The sequence below is a fragment of the Tetrao urogallus genome (assembly GCF_951394365.1).
Source record: "Tetrao urogallus genome assembly, chromosome: 2".
In the NCBI taxonomy this organism is placed as follows: Eukaryota; Metazoa; Chordata; class Aves; order Galliformes; family Phasianidae; genus Tetrao; species Tetrao urogallus.
This window is the reverse complement of record NC_136814.1, coordinates 39,433,605-39,452,389: the sequence shown is the minus strand read 5'-3', so window position 1 is coordinate 39,452,389 and position 18,785 is coordinate 39,433,605. Positions and strand designations below refer to the sequence as shown.

The following is an 18,785-nucleotide window of genomic DNA, read 5'->3' as shown; positions in this document are numbered from 1 at the left end:
CCACAGCTTATTAGTGTCAGCTGAGTTGCAATAAGGGCTTGCTTTTATCATTGAGTGAAAGCAAAGCAACAGGGCTCAGCTTAGACCAAAGAGGTCTCAGATAGGTCTTGATATGTAGAGTTTGTCACAAGCTAATAATGCACAGTGAGGGCCACCACAGCTCAGATAACTGTTAACTGCTTTATGATAGTAAATTGACCAAAGCCCTAAGTTGTCAGTCTTTCTGATTATCAAGAGGATCACAAGGTGATTCTGATGGGAAGGAATCTCAGTAGGTCAGACAAGGCTGCTCAGGGCTGGACTCAACGCAAAACCAACCAAGTAAGAAGATACAGTAAAGAATTTTGAAAACATGTATTTCCACAGTATTTCAACAGCTATATAGCATTCACAAAGTTCTTCAGTACAAAAATGTAAAGTTACAGCATATAAAAATACGTATTCTAACTGCTTTAATTCTGCTTACCGTATTTGTGAATTATAGCCCTCGCGGGCTTTTACACCAAACTATTGCTTCCACAGAGAAGTCACATGATGTGTCAAAGCCTGAAACCTGAGATCTGCAGCCAGTCTGCAGCATTCTCCCAGCAGGTTCACATGGGGCATGCACAGGTGCAGCAGTTCTGCCACTCGTGCACAGAGTGGGGCTATTTTCCCTCCCCATGCCCCCTTACAAAGGTTGGTCACAAAAAACAGGATTTTCTGCACATTGCAAGATCACTTCATAACTGATTATGTGGCACAGGACAGAATTTATCATGCAGTGAACTTTTCCTCCCCCTGTTTTTTTGCTTTGTGGTAGTGGTTGTAATCATTGTACAGATCCTTAAAGACCTCCCTTACACCTGCTGGCAGCGATGCATTTAAGAATTTGATGTCCTGATCAATGCAAAGGTCAAGGATGTGATATATCCCCTCTGTGAGATGTTTCTTCACAGCCGGGTGCAAAGTTACCTACAAGAGGAAAAAAATGCATTAGACTTAAGGACAAAAAGGCAAGAAAACACCCTTCCCATTGTGGGTGTACATTAAGTGCTGACAACATCTTATTCAATGCATCTGACCATCTGGAATAGTCCATTAAATACAATCTGAAGGGTCATCTTATTCAATATTTTCCTGATTTTTGCAAATATGTTTTGCAGAACAAGCATGCCCTTTGCAGTAAAATGCATACGACTGCTACTATATGCACTGCTGCAGCGGCAAAGACACTGATCATCTCTGGAATCATATGAAAACTCCTCAGCAGAAAAAGTGTAATGAGAAAACCCTAAAATATTTGCTCTGGATTACATATTTCAATAGGTTCTGTACATCTTATTGGCTGTATGCTACTATATTCCAGTATCAAACAAGCACCAACTTTAGGCTACTCTATGATTCATGTTGGGTAGCCATAACTTACCAACTGGATATACTCTAGCAATTTGTATCTGAGGATTTCAAGATATAAGCTTTAATAAAAGAAGTCCTCCAAAAGCTCGCGACACATGAATTTCCTTGATCTAATATTGGAAATCAAGTACCTCATCATGCAGGAAGCTGAAGGGAGAACTGGAAATACTAGCAAGGATTCAGTGCCCTGCTTTTGACATTCCTTCTGCTTAACGCCACAGCCAGCAGAACAACGCACTACAAAGAGGACAACTCCAAAGCCCTCTGGTGCTTCAGGCAAACTGGAATTTGTCCTGTGCTCACAAATCACTTGCTAAATGCCTCGCTGCCTTCTGCAGTGCTGGCCTCTGGCATAACCACATTATTTTTGCCACAGAATTGTATCTTATCTTTGCTGAATCCTAAAATTAGCTTTATGCCTCCAGACCTAAGCCTCTGCACTCCAGGCCTAATGAAAATTACATAAAGGCTGTCATTAAAATTCAGACTTCTTTCTTCCTGAGGCAACTAATAAACTTTCCACTAATGAAGTGCACTCCTAATCACTGTGACAGGATCCTGCTCTTTCTGCCCTAAACACAAAACAGCTAATACATTTTATTAGAGCTGCCAACATAGCTGGGAAAAAAACATACAGTGGGCATTAAAGCACATATGTCTTTCTTTTGATCTATGACCCTGAAGAGTCTGCACATCCAAAATTTTGACAGCTGATCTACTAGGAGGTTTGTAAAGGATGTTACTTCAGTGTGTGATAAAGAGAAATAACAGAACAGTTGTGCACTGCAGCTCCCAGTGAATGCATTGGATTTATCTTTTCCTTCCTAGAGCTGAGGAGGACAGGGAAACCCACAGATACTGGCACTGTAGATGAGACGTGCCACTTGGGACAAGCAGGTACCCCAGAGTTTACATCCTTCACATCATTAGGCTGTACCCATGGCTTATTTGGACCATTCTTGCTTTGCAGTGCAGTTTCCTATAAACACCCTCCAATGATGCTGTGGGAAGCAGAAGCAAAGATTTAAACAGATGCCACTACTAACTGGCAGTTAATTACGCTTGTAAGTGTTTTATGGTCTATATAGTTAGCACAAGCAATTTGTCAAGCATTACAGAGCACCTGATGTGAGACATTAAGAGCATGAAGAGGCTTTTCCCTGTTGCTGACTCAAGCAAGAGTTCATACACAAAAAGGGAAAAGCATGGTCAACAGTGTGTAAGTGGCTATTGATGCCAACCACTCTAGCAAGGAAACATTTTAGGTTATAGCAAAACAATTCACTAGGGTATTTATTTCCTGGTATAAAGGAAGCACTGAGGGAACTACTACACAACTACATTGGGAAAAAGTGTTTGGGCCAGTAGCTATTGTAAGTTTTAGCTTGCACATTTTTAAAAGGGTTCAAGTCAGTGTGCAGATACCCACATAAGAACTTAAATTTAATATGTTTTTCTCATTTACCTTTCATAGACCACTCAAGGTCTTCAGACATAGGCTAAAAGCCACTCAAATAGACTTTGATGAGATAAACAGTTAAAGTATTTTTTTCCCTCCCTCTGCAGAGCAACATAAAATATATCTATGCATTTCTTCAAGACTAGCATGCTGAGTCCGCCCTTTCCTCTGATATCCATCAATTCTCACCAGTTTAATGGTGAAACAAATCATCACCTACTTGTTCTGTCAGAGACTGAAAAGACTCCTTTGTCACAGCTTCCTGTAGTTCACTACACAAATTCACTTTTCCACATCCATAGGTTCCATGCATATATTCCAATCTGCAGCTTCAACTATCATCCACCACTTCTCATTCATCAGCGAAAGGATTTACACAAAACTTTCCTAGAAGTCTCACAAGACTGTACTCAAGCTTCTAACTTGAAAGGTCATTTGATAGTTCAAGCCAGGCTTCACTCTGAGTAAAGGCTCTACATCCAGCGGTGAACAAAATTCAGTGAAGCTCAGAGCTAGTTCAATAGAACAGAACTAGTCTTAATTCATCCCTAGTTTTTTCACAGAGTGGCTTAGGTTGGAAGGGAATTTAAAGATCATCTGGTTCCAGTCCCCAGAAATCTTCTAATAGATCAGGCTGTCCAGGACCCAATACAATCTAACCTTGAATGCCTCCAGGAATGGGGCATCCACAGCTTCTCTGGGCAGCCTGTGCCCGTGCCTCAGCACCCTATAAGTGAAAAATTTACCCCAACATCTAATCTAAACCTCCCCTTTTATTTAAAGCCATTCTCCCTTCTCCTACGACTACCCGCCCACATAAAAAGTTGGTTGCCCTCCTGTTTATAAGCTCCCCGTTGAGGGACTGTGCACAAAAATGGCATCTCTCGTGCAGGTCCTCTGACCATAAATTTTTTTATGGCAAAACTGGCTTTCAAAAGAATGTGAGGTTCAGATGAGGTATCAGGTTTTAGTGGAGGTTCAGATCAGCTACTAGGAAAAAGTTCTTTATCATGGTAGGTGGAGGGGGGTAAAACACTGGAACAGCTTTCCTAACGAAATGGTTGATGCCCCATGCCTGTCAGTGTTCAAATGGCATTTGGATAATGCCCTTAGTAATATGCTTTGTTTTTTTTTATGAGTCCTGAAGTGGTCATAGCATCAGATAGTCTTCTTACCACAGAAAAAAATGTAATAAAATTAATCTGTGTATTTTTCTCCATGTCCAGACTAGAGCCACAAATAATTAGCAGGTACTGACAATGCATGTAGCATTCAAATCCTGGTGAAATCTAAATTCATTACGTTGGAGAGAATAGCAATCTGAATGTAGGTCTTGTGAGAAGCTAGACCCCACCCTTTTATAAAGTTGTTAGGAGTTGGGTAAGAAAGATCCTCAGGAACTCTTGCTCAAAATAAGTCTGGATCAGAACTGTATCCATACAAGGCATATGCCAATACCATGGCACTTTCAAAACAGAACATGTTACCTTCTGCAATTCTGTCACATACTGAGCCACAATGAAAGCAGAAAACAAAGTGAATTCCTCTGTTTTTGCAGCAATGTGACTATACATCCGTTCCACAAGGTGTGCACATTTCAGTATAACTTCAAATTCATCTGTGTTGCCTAAAAAAGAAAGCAAGTTGCAATCTGTTATTCAAGTGTAAAAAATGCCTTAAAAAAAACAAACTCACGCACAAAGCCAACGCCAGCTTATTCATTTTATCTTTTTTTGAAAAGCCACAGCTCAGAGGTCCCCCCACACCCTCACAACACGCCACATACATCTCTTCCAATGGCAGATTTGTAAGAGCACACTAATTCTAACTCCACACACACTGCAATATAAGAGGTATCTGTCAGATATGCTGAAGAGTTGAAAGCAGCAGCTATCGTCCCTGCCATGATTCAAACCCAGCAAACACCAGGGAAAATAAGGAGATTAGGAAGCGATATTCTCTACCTGGTAGAAAATCAGAAGACATCTCTTAGAAATAGCACAGTAAGAAAGCTCTCTGATGACATTTATTAGGTGAAATATAAGAGCAGAAGCCACAGCACTAGAGATATTAAAGTGAGACTGGAGAGATCACCTGAGAGTTCACTCTTTCAGTAGGCAGTGAATGAGAAGAACCAATACAAACAAGGAAGAAGGGAAATCTACACATCATGCATATATATGAGTATTAACACACAGACACAAATAGTTGTGGGCAACACACATCAGCTGAGATAAAACCGAACATGGAACAACTTATAGGACATCAGTAGAGAGCTGTGACATGGTAAGTTGCCAGCCATCAAGTCAATTTGCTTCAAAGCATTACCATGATTAATGACAGGGTATTTGTGTTCTGGCCAGCACAAAAATACAGGACTGTGAACATCCTTCACTAAGTTACTTTGACACTCATGCTTTACGGTCAATGTGAATTCTTCAACAATTTCCAGTAAAGTGTCTATATTTTATTTAATTTTAAGATACTCAGCCCCAGTAACTTGAATGTCTTGGCTGCACGCTTAACTTAAACTGCTAAATATTCAGGTCCATAGTAAACAGTTTCAGCCTCAAGAAGCTACATTCAGCAGGACCAGTTCAGGACTCTTATTCAGGTGTGCTAGTATGTATCAGCTGAGTTCACAGCCCCCTTCCTATAAAGTGTTTGTATCACTTAATAGGAAGAGTAGAAATTGGGTAAAGCAAGTCTTACTGCACGCTGATCACCTGCCAGACAGCGAGGAACACCTTATTCCCCCAAAAGTACTGCCTGGATGCAGCTTCACAGGAGCTCCATTTATCTTTACATGTGCAGTACACTATAAAACTAATCCTCAAATTTACATAAAGGACAGACAGGGCTAATGGTTTCAATGCCATGAGTAGGTTTAGAGGACTTTTCATCTGTTGCCAGACTGCCCTGTCCTGCATCTCCTCTCGCAGCATATACACAATTATAGTGTACATATACAGTATGAAAGAAGAAGAGATATGACACCTCTGTCCCCTCTCTGACGTCCTTCAACCATGACAGAAGCAACCAGACGATGAAAACTGTTCAGAAACGATGGTGCAGCTTTCAACATCACCTGCAAAGACATGAAGTAAAAACACCTGAGATTATGTGGTAAAGTGTGTGGCAAGGACAGATGTGTATAACATTCCATAGTAAGAGGGAAATTAATTCCTGAGAAGGAAACTATGTGGCTTATACAGATATCAGGAGCAAAGACTATCTTCACATTCTTCATCAGTAGACTCCAGCAGATGAGAATCCTAGAGCAGGTCTACACTCATGAGCATATTCAAATATAAATAATGAGCAAACATCACATTAGAGTTACTCCATCTCTCGTAAAGCAACATTTGAATTTGTACTCCCATATGTAGGGAATTTGCACTTGCTGGTGGAGAAGCTGTGTAGTCATACTCAGAGAATGCAGGGTTCAGGAACACTGAAAAGAGTCTGGATAGGCAGCTTTTACCACAGGCTTTTAGCAAAGGCACATTACCTTGCTGGAAAAGCAATCTGCTGCTGACAGCTCACAAAGCAAGCATAAGACAGCAGAGTAGTAATTGAAGTGATGTGATTTTGAGGTTCTTACATGAAAAGTGGTACAAAGCACTTTCACTCAAGCAGGACAAATAATATCAAGACAACTCTTAAAAGTTTCTCATCATCAGCTTCTGCTTTTTCCTTCCTTCTCCCACCACCTCAGAGATATACCTTTGGGTGACACTGCACAATAGAAAACAGCACTTCATGGACTCCCAGAAAGACATTCTCATAGTCCTCTATCTTCAGATGATCCAGAGGGACTGTTAGGAGGATGCTGAATGCCAACGCCACATGGTGCGGATTCAAGAGAACCCTTTCTCCTTGCCTTAGTAGAGCTGCTGCAGTCTTTAGAATAGGTACAACTATGTTGGAAGTCAATGACTGGTCCTGACAGGCCTCTTTGGTTTGCAGCTACACAAGAAACAGAGAAAGAATGTGTCAGCCACCTTTCATAAGCATTCAAAAAGCAGAGAACCACAGTACTTTGACTTGAGTCATTAGAACTAGACTGGTGCAAGCTAGATTGCAGAGAGACTCCTTCATTTTCAGCGATTTTGCTGTAACTGCATCCTGAACAGAGGATGCATGTGATGTTTTTCAGGTGAGCACTGCTATAATGTGGAATTGTAACTATTTCCCAGCCTCCTGATAAAGTGGACTACTCTACACTACAGTAGCCAGCATTTCTTTACACTTCCTCACATGAGTGCATTGATCCAGTTCTCTCTTCCGCAAGCATGCAGAGGAAGAGCAGAAATTGCACATTCTGTTTCCCAGCACTGTAGAGCCAGCATCTGACAAATAGTGGTCCAGATAGAGACACATAATCACCATAGAAGAAAAAATACCTATATAACTAGGTTTGGATGCTGCACAGTCAAGGACATAAAGCCTGAATTTTATTACTGTCAGTTAAGTTTCCTATTCTAAAATCAGTGAATTTTTTAATATAAGCATATTCATTCTTTTGTCTGTTTGTTTTGCTGCTGTTAGCTTTTTCTGTGACATACAGCTGATGGTTTCCTCCTCCTTTATACAGGAAGGAGAAGGACAGGAGATCCAGAGTCTCTCTCTGCAGCCTAACAAGCATCTTCCAAGCTCCAGATTACACACTGCAGTCCCAGGAAAATTATTAAAAATAAGAAGTGGATGACTTACACACAGGAGGAGGTTTACCAGACAGCAGTGAGAAAAGATTTACACAAGACAGTACCAGCGAATGTGGTATGAATACCTTTTTGTTCCAGTATTCCTTTGTGCATGTTACAGATTCAATTACTACGGACTCCAACAAATAAAAGGGATAGGTAATGAAGTTACAATAAATAGATACTTACGGCTAAAGCTGTGATTATCTGTGGGCTGGCAAACCAGAAAGCTTTCTCTTTGTCTCCACTTAATGGGCAGCTCAGCAACAATTTGATTAGTGTAATAGCTGACAATACTTCCTGCAGAAAGCAGATTGACAATCAGTCATGGTACAAGGTGCACTGGTTCCTTTCAAGCACAAAAGAGCTCTTTCAAGGGCTGTGACAGTTTTGAGCATCACCAGAGCCTTGACACATGAAAGTCCTTCCACGAGCACAGCCCTCTGGAAATAGCAAAATAATTACCAGCTCAATGAAATTCAGTGTGCTGAGCAGCACAAGCCCAAATGTACAGCCTACTACATTTAGAATCAACTTACTGTATGAAAAGGTTGAAGTGATTTTTAAGAAAGGAAAGTCTTTCTTAGCAGCCACTACATAGCAGAAGGAAGCCAGAGGAGTATAGGGACACTGGTATACTAAGATATACTAAGAATGCTGCATTTCACAGCAAGACTTTTGTTTGTGTAAAAAAAAGAAATCTGGTTTTGACAAACCAAATAAAGAAACACACTACAAACCAAAATGGTCTTATCACTGTATATCAACCTTGGAGCACTTACATATGTATTCCAGTGCTTATATGCACTCAGGTGGGTAGACTCACATGCATATACAGGAATTCCAGATGTACTTTCAAACAGCCATCAAGAATTGAAGTGGCATATTCATGTCTACTTCTGAGAAAAAAGACAATCAGATAACTCCTAAGTTTAATTCAAGTCTTCATCTCAAATCACTGAGCTTTCTATGGAGGGTGCAGCTGGCTTTTTAGCCTGAAGTATTCCATGTGTTACCACTGCTGCTTAAGCTTTTGTGGAGAAAGGCACAGTAAAAAGCTACTGAGTAGTATTTTTTGAGTAGTAATATTACTATTACAAAGCAAAAGTCATTTTAGAGACAAATACCAAAGGCATGAGTGCAGCCTCTGTTTTATTCAAAACTACTATCATTTTAAAAAATAATGTATTTAAACCTGTTAAGGAGAGTCACAGACAAGCAGTAGTTAACCTCACGGACTGCTAAATGCCTGTTCTAGAAGACCTCTAATCAGCAAGTAAAAGAAAAGATTCAGCATGGCAGAAATCTTCAGCATCACAGATGTGATTTCTGTTGACAATACATGGAATTAAGGCTACTGAGTCTTTAAAGTGGAACCACACTTAGCAAGGAAAAAAATAACAAGTAGGGATTCTACAAGTATACTGATCAGAAGAGTCAGTCCAAGGAGAGCATACCCTCTCTGATAAATGACAAGGGAGAATTTGTTACAACAGACATGGAGAAGGCTGAGGGACTCAACGAGTTCTTTGCCTCAGTCACTCCTGGCAGTCAGGCTACCCAAATTTCTTGTGTCCCTGAACTTCTAGGCAGCAGCTGGAGGAGAAAAATCCTTCCTAATGTAAGCAAAGAGCAAGTTCAAGACCACCTGTTGAGGCTGAACGTGAACAAGTCCATATGAGTCTGGATGACATGCATCCCAAAGTCCTGAAGGAGTTGGCTGATATGGACACCAAGTCACTCTCCGTCATATTTGGGAGTCATGGTTGCCAGGTGAAGTCCCCAGTGACTGGACAAAAGGAAATATCATTCCCATTTTTAAGAAAGGGAGAAAAGAAGACCCAGGAAACTACTGGCTGGTGAACCTCATGTCTGTGTCTGGGAAAATCATGGAGCAGATCCTCCTAGAAGAGAGATAATGGCATACACAAGATGAAGAGGTGATCCAAGACAGCCAGCATAGCTTCACAAAGGGAGATCATACCTGATCAATCTAGTAGTCTCCTTTAATGAAATTATGGTAGTAGCAGACAAAGGAAGGGCACCTGATATCATCTGGCTTTGACGTCATCCTGCACCTTCTCTCTAAATTGTAGAGATATAGATTTGAAGGCTGTACTACTCAATGGATAAAGATTGGATTGTTGCAGCCAGAATCTTGTGGTCAACAGCTCTATGTCTAGCTGGAGGCCAGTCACAAGTGGTGCCCTCCATGAGTCCATCTTGGGACAAGTGTTCTTCAACACACAAGTGTTCTTTATCAATGATAGAGACAGTGGGATTGAGTGTACTCTCGACACCAAGCTGAGTGGTGCAGTTGACACAACAGAACTAAGGGATGCCATCCAGAGGGACCTGGACAAACCTGAGAAGCGGGCCTATGTGAATCTAATGAGATTCAACAGGGTGAAGTGCAAGGTATTGCACTTGGGTTGAAGCAATCCCAGATACGTGTACAGACTGGGAGAAGAATTCATAGACAGCAGCCCTGCAGAGAAGAACTTGGTGGATGGAAAGTTTGTCATAAGCCAACAGTGTGCAGCCCAGACAGTATCCTGGGCTGCATCCAGAGTGGCCAGAAGAGAGAGGGAGGGGATTATCCCCTTCTACTCTGCCCTCATGAGGCCCCATCAAGAGTACAGGGCCCCGGATACAAGAAAGATATGAGCTGTAGGAAGGTCCAGAGAAGGGCCATGAAGATTATCAGAGGGCTGGAACACCCCTCCTATGTAGAAAGGTTGAGAAAACTGAGCTTGTTCAGTTTAGAGAAAAGAAGGCTCTGGGGAGACCACATTGCAATCTTCCAGTACTTCAGGGGAGCTTATAAACAGGAGAAACATCAACTTTTTACATGGACGGATAATGACAGGACAAGGGAATGGTTTTAAACTAAAAGAGGAGAGATTTAGGTAAGATGATAGGGGGGAAATGTGAAGTACTAGAACAGGATGCCCAGAGAAGCTGTGGATGCCCCATCCCTAGAGGCATTCAAGGCCAGGTTGGATGGGGCTTTGGGCAGCCTGAGCTGGTGGGTGGCAGCCCTGCCCATGAAGTGGGTTGGAACTAGAAGATCTTTAAAGACCCTTCCAATCCAAAGTATTCTATAGTTCTATGAAAATGGTCAGAAAGTTTTTCCAGTAAGTTTCCATGAACACTCCATCTCTCTCAGTTCACGTCCATAACATACCTCAACACAGTTACCAAACTCTTTAACCACACAAATTAATTTGACCAAACCATAAAGCAGAAAGAGGAAAAAATATTTAAGCAGACGCCATTCAGTTAACACATTTTTTCAAGTTATAGAAAACTGAAGAAAGAACTTGACAATAAACTGAGCTCATTCCTTACTTTAGCCTTCTGTTGCCAAGTGTTCCTCATTTCAAGTCCCTGCAGCAAAAGCCTCATTATGGCATAAAATTCTTCAGCAGAGCAGTTTCCCAGTAGCTGTACAACCACCTCTGTCAGCTCCACCTCTATACTTTGAATCACCTGAATTGTGATCGCAGGACCTGCACATTGAACAAGCAAGTTTCAGTTTCTAAGACAGAGACTTCCACAGGTAGAAACAAGGTGAATCAAAACTTCAAACAGCAATGTGGGTACTTTTTCAACCCATTTATAACGGGCCCCAAGTATTCCCTTTATCCCCACCACCACCACTATTGCAATGAATTGCTGTTCTCAAGTATTCACTACCGTAGAGTTTACAGAGCAGTCACCATACTGATAAAAAGCTCTCAGAAACATGGAAATGCTACAATAAAGCTTGTGCAGAAGCCAAGAAAATGGGCTACACAAGCTGTCAGGCTGTACTACAAGCGTTGGGCAAAAAGCCATCATAAGTCAAGGGCGTTAAGCTGAGAAAGTTCAGATCTCTACTGATCACCAGTCATACTCTTCACTTGCTCAATTATTACTACATAGACAGTCCTGAGTTTACATCTTAGACTACTGTGAAGGCTTGCTTCTCAGTTCTATAAGTATCCACTGGATTTGTGTCAATGACAAAAAAGTCTTCCTTAACAGGAATCTATATTTCAATTTATGTAATACCTTATCTATTCATTAAAAAAATGAGAGAAAAAAAAGCTTTTTACAGTGATTAATCATCTCCTCAGGTTAAAGCACTTCAGCAATCTAACACTAGGAAAGCTAGGCACAGATTGAGGAGAAGTCAGCAGAAAAGTTATAATGATAGACATCTCCTGATAGTTCCTAGTCCTAACATGAAATCCCCGCCCTCACAGTGCCCTGCACTCAACTCCACAACATTTTCAAATAAGCTATACTCCCTTTCGGTGCAATATGCAATAAAGAACTAAAAGATGAATAAGCCATAGGTGTTTACAATTTCTAGAAGATCCTTATCAGATCAGACGGCTGTTGTGGTCCAGGTACTACAACATGGCCTTCCTGATAATTTTTCTATTAAGCATTTTTAAAAAAGGATAGCCTACTGCTTTAACTCACGTAAACAGGTACAGAATTTTTTAACAGCTGTATATTTTACATAAGCAGCTTTAAACTTGCTTCTGTCATGCAAAATTAGTGATGGAAGCGAAGAAAGGGAGATTTCATACCAGTGAGAAGCTTTTGGATAGCAAAAACAACAGTGACTGCATTTTCTTTTCCAGGATACAGCTCTGGCACTGAGCAGAAGACTGCTAAAAACCGCAAGGCAGACTGAAGGAACTGCAGATGACCTCCTGCAGAGGGCAGCTCTCTCAGTATCTGAGAGTAAAACTTTTGGTACAGTTTAACACGAGATTGCTCCAAAAATGCACAGGACTCCTCAGGATTCTTTTGCCAGCCCTTTCTGACAGCATGGCTCAAATCTGCCTTGAGAAGAGTCATGACAGATGGCATAAACGCTACAGGCAAATGGTGGTTTGGGGTGTTACTCTGAAGACCATGCTCAATAGCTTTTCCCATCTGCTGAACTACTGGCTCCAACAAAGCAGACAGTATGTCTGTAGATTGCAGCTTCTTTTCTGGTTGCTGCTGAAGACAGAGCGTGAGGACGTGACACAGTGTGGTGAATGACAAGAGCAGTAATTGCTCAGCTGCGGGATTCCAGTTTTTCCTGCATTTGCTTTTCACTGCACCAACATCTGGCTTGCAGCTTGAGAGGAAAGAGACAAACTTTTCCAAGTTAAGCCTCACACTTTGCCTTCTTTCAACAATCATCTGAAGAAAGTGTTCCAAAGAGGCTTGGACTTCCTGGAGATATTCTGTCCAAACAGGAACAGTCAAAGTATCAGTAAAGGATTTACTAGCTGTAAGCTGGGACGTTAAGATGACCTCAAGAATATCACTGGCATGAAAAACTTTAAAAACAGAGCTGGCATTCTTGCCAGCTTGCAGACATCTGAGGAGATGGAAGCAGGTACTTAAAAACTTCAGCGATAACAGCTTGCTGCAGGAGGCACTAGTCCTGGTATTGGCTATCAGGGACAGCAACAATAAAAAACACCGGATACAGTCAGAGGGAAGAAGACTGTCTAATTTCAGAAGAGAAGTAATTTCCAGCAAAGTCAGACAGCTTTCTACTTGACTTTCCTTCAGGATGACAGGGGAACTATTTTTTGCTAACAGTAATATACACTGGGCAACCTTCTCCAGAGTTTTCCAAGATAAACTGGGCTCATCTTTTGGTTGTTTGTTTTCTGACTGTGCGTCAGTCGTTTTGCAAGGACCCAGGATTTCTTCATGCCAAGAGATATCATTTGCAGACAGCTGCAGAAGTGGCAGATCTACCGAATCCTGAGCAGCAGAGGGCAGCACCTTCGCGAACTGATGAAGAAGGCTGGTCAGAAAAGCACAATGTAGAACCTTCATCTCAGGGAGAAAGGAACTGCGCATCAAACTGAGGCAGATCTTTCCAATGCTGATGGAAGGCTCCTGGTCTGTGGCAGTTTCCTGTGATCTGGTCAATACTAACGTCTCCAAAAGCACATCTGCAATGTCCTGTACATTTTTCAGGGAAATATATGGCAACAGGATAGTCAGGTTGGAGATGACGAGGTGACAGTGTGCCGTGGGGTAGGTGAGATCATTTATTGCGCAGATATCTCCATCCCATGGTTCAGATTCTCCTCTGCTCATGCTAGCTCTCCCAGACTCTATGATGAAAGCTGCAGCTTGCTGAAGGGCCTGTACGTCAGCTTGAGTCTGCATTAGAATCATCTTCATTTTCTGAAGTGCAAGCAGTTCTAAGCAGTATTTACTAGTGGAGGTAAAACTACTTGCAAGTTCCATGACTCTCTCCCAACACTGCTCCTCCACACCAGGAATGAAAGTCGAAATGTCCCAGGGCTTTGCAGCAGAGGCAGTAGTAGCACCACCAGTTTCAGCTGATGGAGACACATATTTACAGCAGCTAATACTAAACAAAGTGTCTACCTCAACCCAAGTGTAAACAAGGAGAAGAGCAGAGTCACTGGCCTTTCTTAGCCAAAGGTCTGACTTCTCTTCCTCTCTCCTAGGAGCCTTCAGCAGCTCTATCAGCGGACAAATTACTTCTTGTTGCATCTTGACCAGCAGATTCTGCATACGAAGAACCACAGGGGAAGGAGTGACATCATCTAAACTCCTCATGTTGAACAGAAAAGCGTGCAGCACTGAGCTCAATGACATCAGTTTCAAGGCCATGTCAACAGATCTTTCAACTGCAGGAATAAGGAGCTGGCATTTCTCCACTAAGAGACACACAATGTCCAGAATCTGGTTGGGTGGCAGCTCAAGGAGGCACTCGCGAAGTTTCACTGTCAATCCAGCAGACAAGACAGGCAGCCTCAGCTCATCGACAGCTGGCCAGCAAATGACTGTCAGAACCTCCTCAAAAAGCCGTGGGAACTGCCGCAGCTTGGAGTATGTCTGAAACATGGTGTTGATCAGAGCCTCCTGGGGCTTCTTTGCACGTTGCTCAGACACCTTTGCATCAACCCAAGCAGAGGCCACTAAATCAAGCAGGTCGGGCTCTATTATAAGGTGGTTTAATGACAGTAAAACTTTGAGGCACCTGAACCAAGCTGGGATGGAAGCCTGGGAGTGACTCAACAACATCTGCGCCAGCTTGCAGTAAAACCCAAACTGTACCTCCTTGTGCCGTATGCGGTCACTGGCAATGTTATAGATATCATTGTTAAGCACCAAGTTCAGAAGCTGTTCCAAAGCAAGGAGCTCTGTGCTCCAGTCTGCAGGGGAAAGCGTGACCTGTCCCACACTCTGCTGTAGGCCAGAGAGCCTGAGACAGTCAAAAAGCCTGGTAAGCATGTGGAAGCACACAAGGTGGTTTTCTGCCTTGCAGTATGAGTCCAGAAAGAGTTTATACAGCAGGGACACTGCACTAGCCACAACTGGTCCATGAATGGCAGGTTCACAAAAGCCACTCCTCAACTTGGTCTGCACAGTGTTTACTGGAAGCAAGAGATTTTTCAAAGCTCCTTTCTTCTTCTCCTGAGGTTCCCGTTCTGGCAGCAACTCCTCTTTGTAGGAGGAGAAGAGCTCAGGCTGGAATAATCCAGCCTGCAACAATGTCTCTACTTGATTTCGGATTTCCCTGCTCAAATACTGACGCACGTGGTTGTCATCTGACTGTGTCCAGCTCCGTGTGGTCAGCAAGTGCCTCAGTAGCAGACAGGGCTGGAACAAGTGGCTTGTCACCTGCCCAAACACACGGTTTGGGTTGGTTTGCTGCCTCTGGATCAGGAGGTACTGTACAAAGGTAAGGTGGAGGATGCTGAACAACTGGGAGCCCACAGCATCTTCTGAAGCCAGCTGCTGACATGCCAGCTCAGAGAGCTTGCTGAGGAGGTCAACTAAGAGCTCACTCTTTGCTGTGTAAATGATGGAGAGTGAAGGAGTAGAAAGGATGCCACTGGAGCAACTCAGCACCGAGCCAAGGTTTTGCTGGTTTTTTTGAGAGCAGGCCTCCGATAATCTTTCATTTATGACCTGAATGTTCAAAGAAAAAGAAAAAAAAAAACAATCAATTTTGTACACAAAGACAAAGCTCATCATAACGAACCAACAACTTCTTCCGTGAGCTCTGGAAGCAAGAAAAAAGGAACAGGGACTTGCCAACAGCTGCTACTGGGCCTCTCATAGAGGTCTCAGACTAGAAGCTCATCTAGCCAGAACTGTGAGCTTTGTTTGCAACACAGGAACCCCTCATTTAGTACAGATGTTACCAGAAACAGCATACACTATGCTATACACTATTTCATCCTAATAGTAATCCTGCAGAAAGAGAGGGGAGAGAAAATTTCCTCTCTTCTTGCTAAGTCCCCCAAATTATGTTCCAAACAAACAAACAAAAAAGCATAAATAACACACTTTCTTTGGTTCAAGAAGTCTACCACAAGCAAAAATGTCTATGACTAAATATCATCATTGCATTGCAATAGAAGCCAAAACTTCCAGTGCTAATACCTGGAAACTAAAGCAGTGTCTTCTCTTTTCTTTAAGAGATACGCAATTCCAAATAACTTTACTTAAGTTTACTTACACAAGTTTAACTTGAACTTCCATTTCCCTTTCTTTTCTTAAACTTTGTGTTGATCTCCCCATTTTCTCCTTTGTTCCCCTTTATATCTGCTCGCTTTTGTGACCTCCAAATAGTTTTAATAGCATCCTGGCCTACAGTTCTTAACCAATCTTCAGTCAGACATCTTCACATTCGGTACATGGTTAAATCAGTACACTTTCTCCACTCCCCCTCTCATTCAAACAATTTTCTGTACTTCACAACTCAATTCCAGCAGGTAACGACTGCTTTCCCATGCTTCCTTCCAACTAGTGTACAACTGAAGAGGTCATTTTTTCAGCCACTTTGACTGTCTCCAACAGCCATCCACGAGTTCTATCATTTTTGTAACCAGGATGCTGAAATAATAAGTTAGACTTTCTGGTTCAATTCTGAACTTAGTTAAATTGTAACTGAAGTCTCCTCCATAGATTTTCATCTGAGGCTAAAATAACAAAGTGATTAAGTTCAATAGTGATTTGATGCCACCACTAAATCGGTTTAATGCAATTCACAGTGAGCAAACTAAAAATTAATTTGGGAAAACTGTGAGACAAACAGCACGGCATAATAATTTGCATCCAGATTCACGTATCTAGCAGGCAAGGTTCCTCCAGTGAAGAGAAACTGGGGAGAACTGGGCCAGAAACACAACACAGGTGAGACAGACACCAAAGAATGCTGGTTAAAGCTCCTGCAGGCATACATAGATCTCCCAGAGATGCACCAACAGGGACATGACAGCACTGCAAGCTGGTCTATTGGGGTGAGAGAGGGCCCTAAGCTCCCAGTGGAAGGGGAAATCATAAGGACAACTCATTCAGATTCATCATGAAAAGCTGCAAGATCTGAGACTGGGTCCGCTGAACAGCACAGAGCAGTGCATAAGTACTCATGCCAATTGCACAGAGGAGCCCCTCATTTAGGGGAAAATCACTCTTAAGACTCCTAGGCAAAATGGTAATATAAACATTAAATAACATACAAGAAAACCATACAGAAACAAACCTTTACTTACCTGAATTAAATACTTAATTCAGTTCCCACTCAGACAGTTTGAAGACGTGAAAGACAGAGGAGCAGATTAACTTGGAGGTTATTATTAGAATCCCCTGCCTTTTTCAGTCTTAGTTCCACACAAATACAAACCATATTGCAGAACAGAAATAGAAGAGTTTTTAATAGAGGTCCTAAAAAACATCAGGTTAATTATTATTTATTTCATGTAACACTCTATCCCGTGAGGAAAGGTCACATATTGTAGGAGACACGCATTGCTATTCAGTACATTACAAAATACCCATCATTTTCATTACCTGTGCAATTGAAAAGCTGAGAGTGATCGTCTTCCCACTCTTCAAAAGATTCTGTAGCCTTCTACTACGGATAACATTGTCTAGATATGCCCAAAGCTTCTCAACAACTTCATCCTCCAATTCAAGTTTCTTATTGTAGTATGAAACCAATGTATGGCTTACCCAATCAAGTAATACCTGTTTACAAATGGAGAAAAAAAAAAATCACAAATATGAAAATATGACAAAACTAGTATCTAATCACAATTACAGCATTCAGTCCCTGAGAAGAGCTCTATGTCCAAGCAGAAAGAGTTCGAATGGGCAGAAAAGTCTATTTTTGAAGGTTTCAGACACCACCTAAATCCTAGGACATTTAATTCTAAATCCAGTGCTGGCCCTGTGCTCATGGGACAGTTAACACTCTGAAGTCCTTTCATCGGCTTCTTCAACTGAGACAACAATGCTAATGGGTGACACTAAGGAACAAAGGTAATCTTTTAAATCACAGACTTGCAAACACAGATAATACATGGGGTAACTTTAATATCCTCTTCATGGCCGGTTTAAATTTACTACATCAAAACTGAAGCCTAGGAATTTGGATCTACAAATTGGAAGAGGCTGAAGACTACTGATTTAAAATGCTGATTTCAAAATGTGGTGTAGGGCTACACCATAATTTATAAGGAATCAAAATAAAAAGAATTCAAGCTGCTCTCAGGCGGTGCAAAGCGCAGTTCCCACCGAGCTTCTGCCCTGGAAGGGCAGCACGAGGCAGCCCTCACACAAGGGAAACCAGAACTTCAGGCCAAGGGGAAAAAAAATTAAGGAGAGGGCAAGTCTCTGCACATGGGACACGTAGAGCTAGGCCCGCACCACCACTCAGGAGCACTCTAAGCAGCGAGCTCTGGGTTTAGTGACTCATACAACCACAGAATCACCGAAGTTGTAAAGACCTTCAAGATCAGCTCCGTCCCCATCACCGCTGGGGACGCTGGTTCTGCCCGCGTTTGCTACCAAACCACGCTTACTTGCTCCTTGTTGGGGAGAAAGCACTGGTGGGAAACCCACGCGAAGCGAGCGAGCTTCAGTTTGTCCTCCCATGGGGTCCTAGCGCTCTTCAGCTTCAGGTGAACCCCGGAGTAGATGGCCGCCATGAGGACACCTCACGGGCCCCGAGGCTGAACGGAGAAGAAACGCGGCCGGGCGAAACGTCCGGCGGAGATAAGAGCGGCGACCTCGCAACCCCAGTCCCCCAACCCCCGCCCGGCACTCGCCACACCGCACGCCGCCGGCCGGCCGACCCACACCGCTTCCGGCCCTCCAGGCCCCGCTAGCCGAGCGCCGAGCGCGGGGAGGCGGCACGGGGCGGTTGGCTCCCATTGGCGGCCGGA

The 18,785-nt window shown here is 42.6% G+C and overlaps 1 protein-coding gene across 1 annotated transcript; it reads right to left on the bottom strand.

Moving 5' to 3' along the window:
- Positions 1-756: 756 nt before the first annotated feature.
- URB2 (URB2 ribosome biogenesis homolog) lies at positions 757-18,548 on the bottom strand (the record flags this gene model as incomplete). Its single annotated transcript, XM_079532481.1, has 9 exons — positions 757-954; positions 4,345-4,484; positions 5,855-5,945; positions 6,584-6,826; positions 7,753-7,863; positions 10,915-11,075; positions 12,147-15,522; positions 17,410-17,586; positions 18,423-18,548. 9 exons carry the CDS (start codon positions 18,546-18,548, stop codon positions 757-759), a joined length of 4,623 nt encoding a protein of 1,540 aa, XP_079388607.1.
- Between the last annotated feature and the right edge of the window lie 237 nt (positions 18,549-18,785).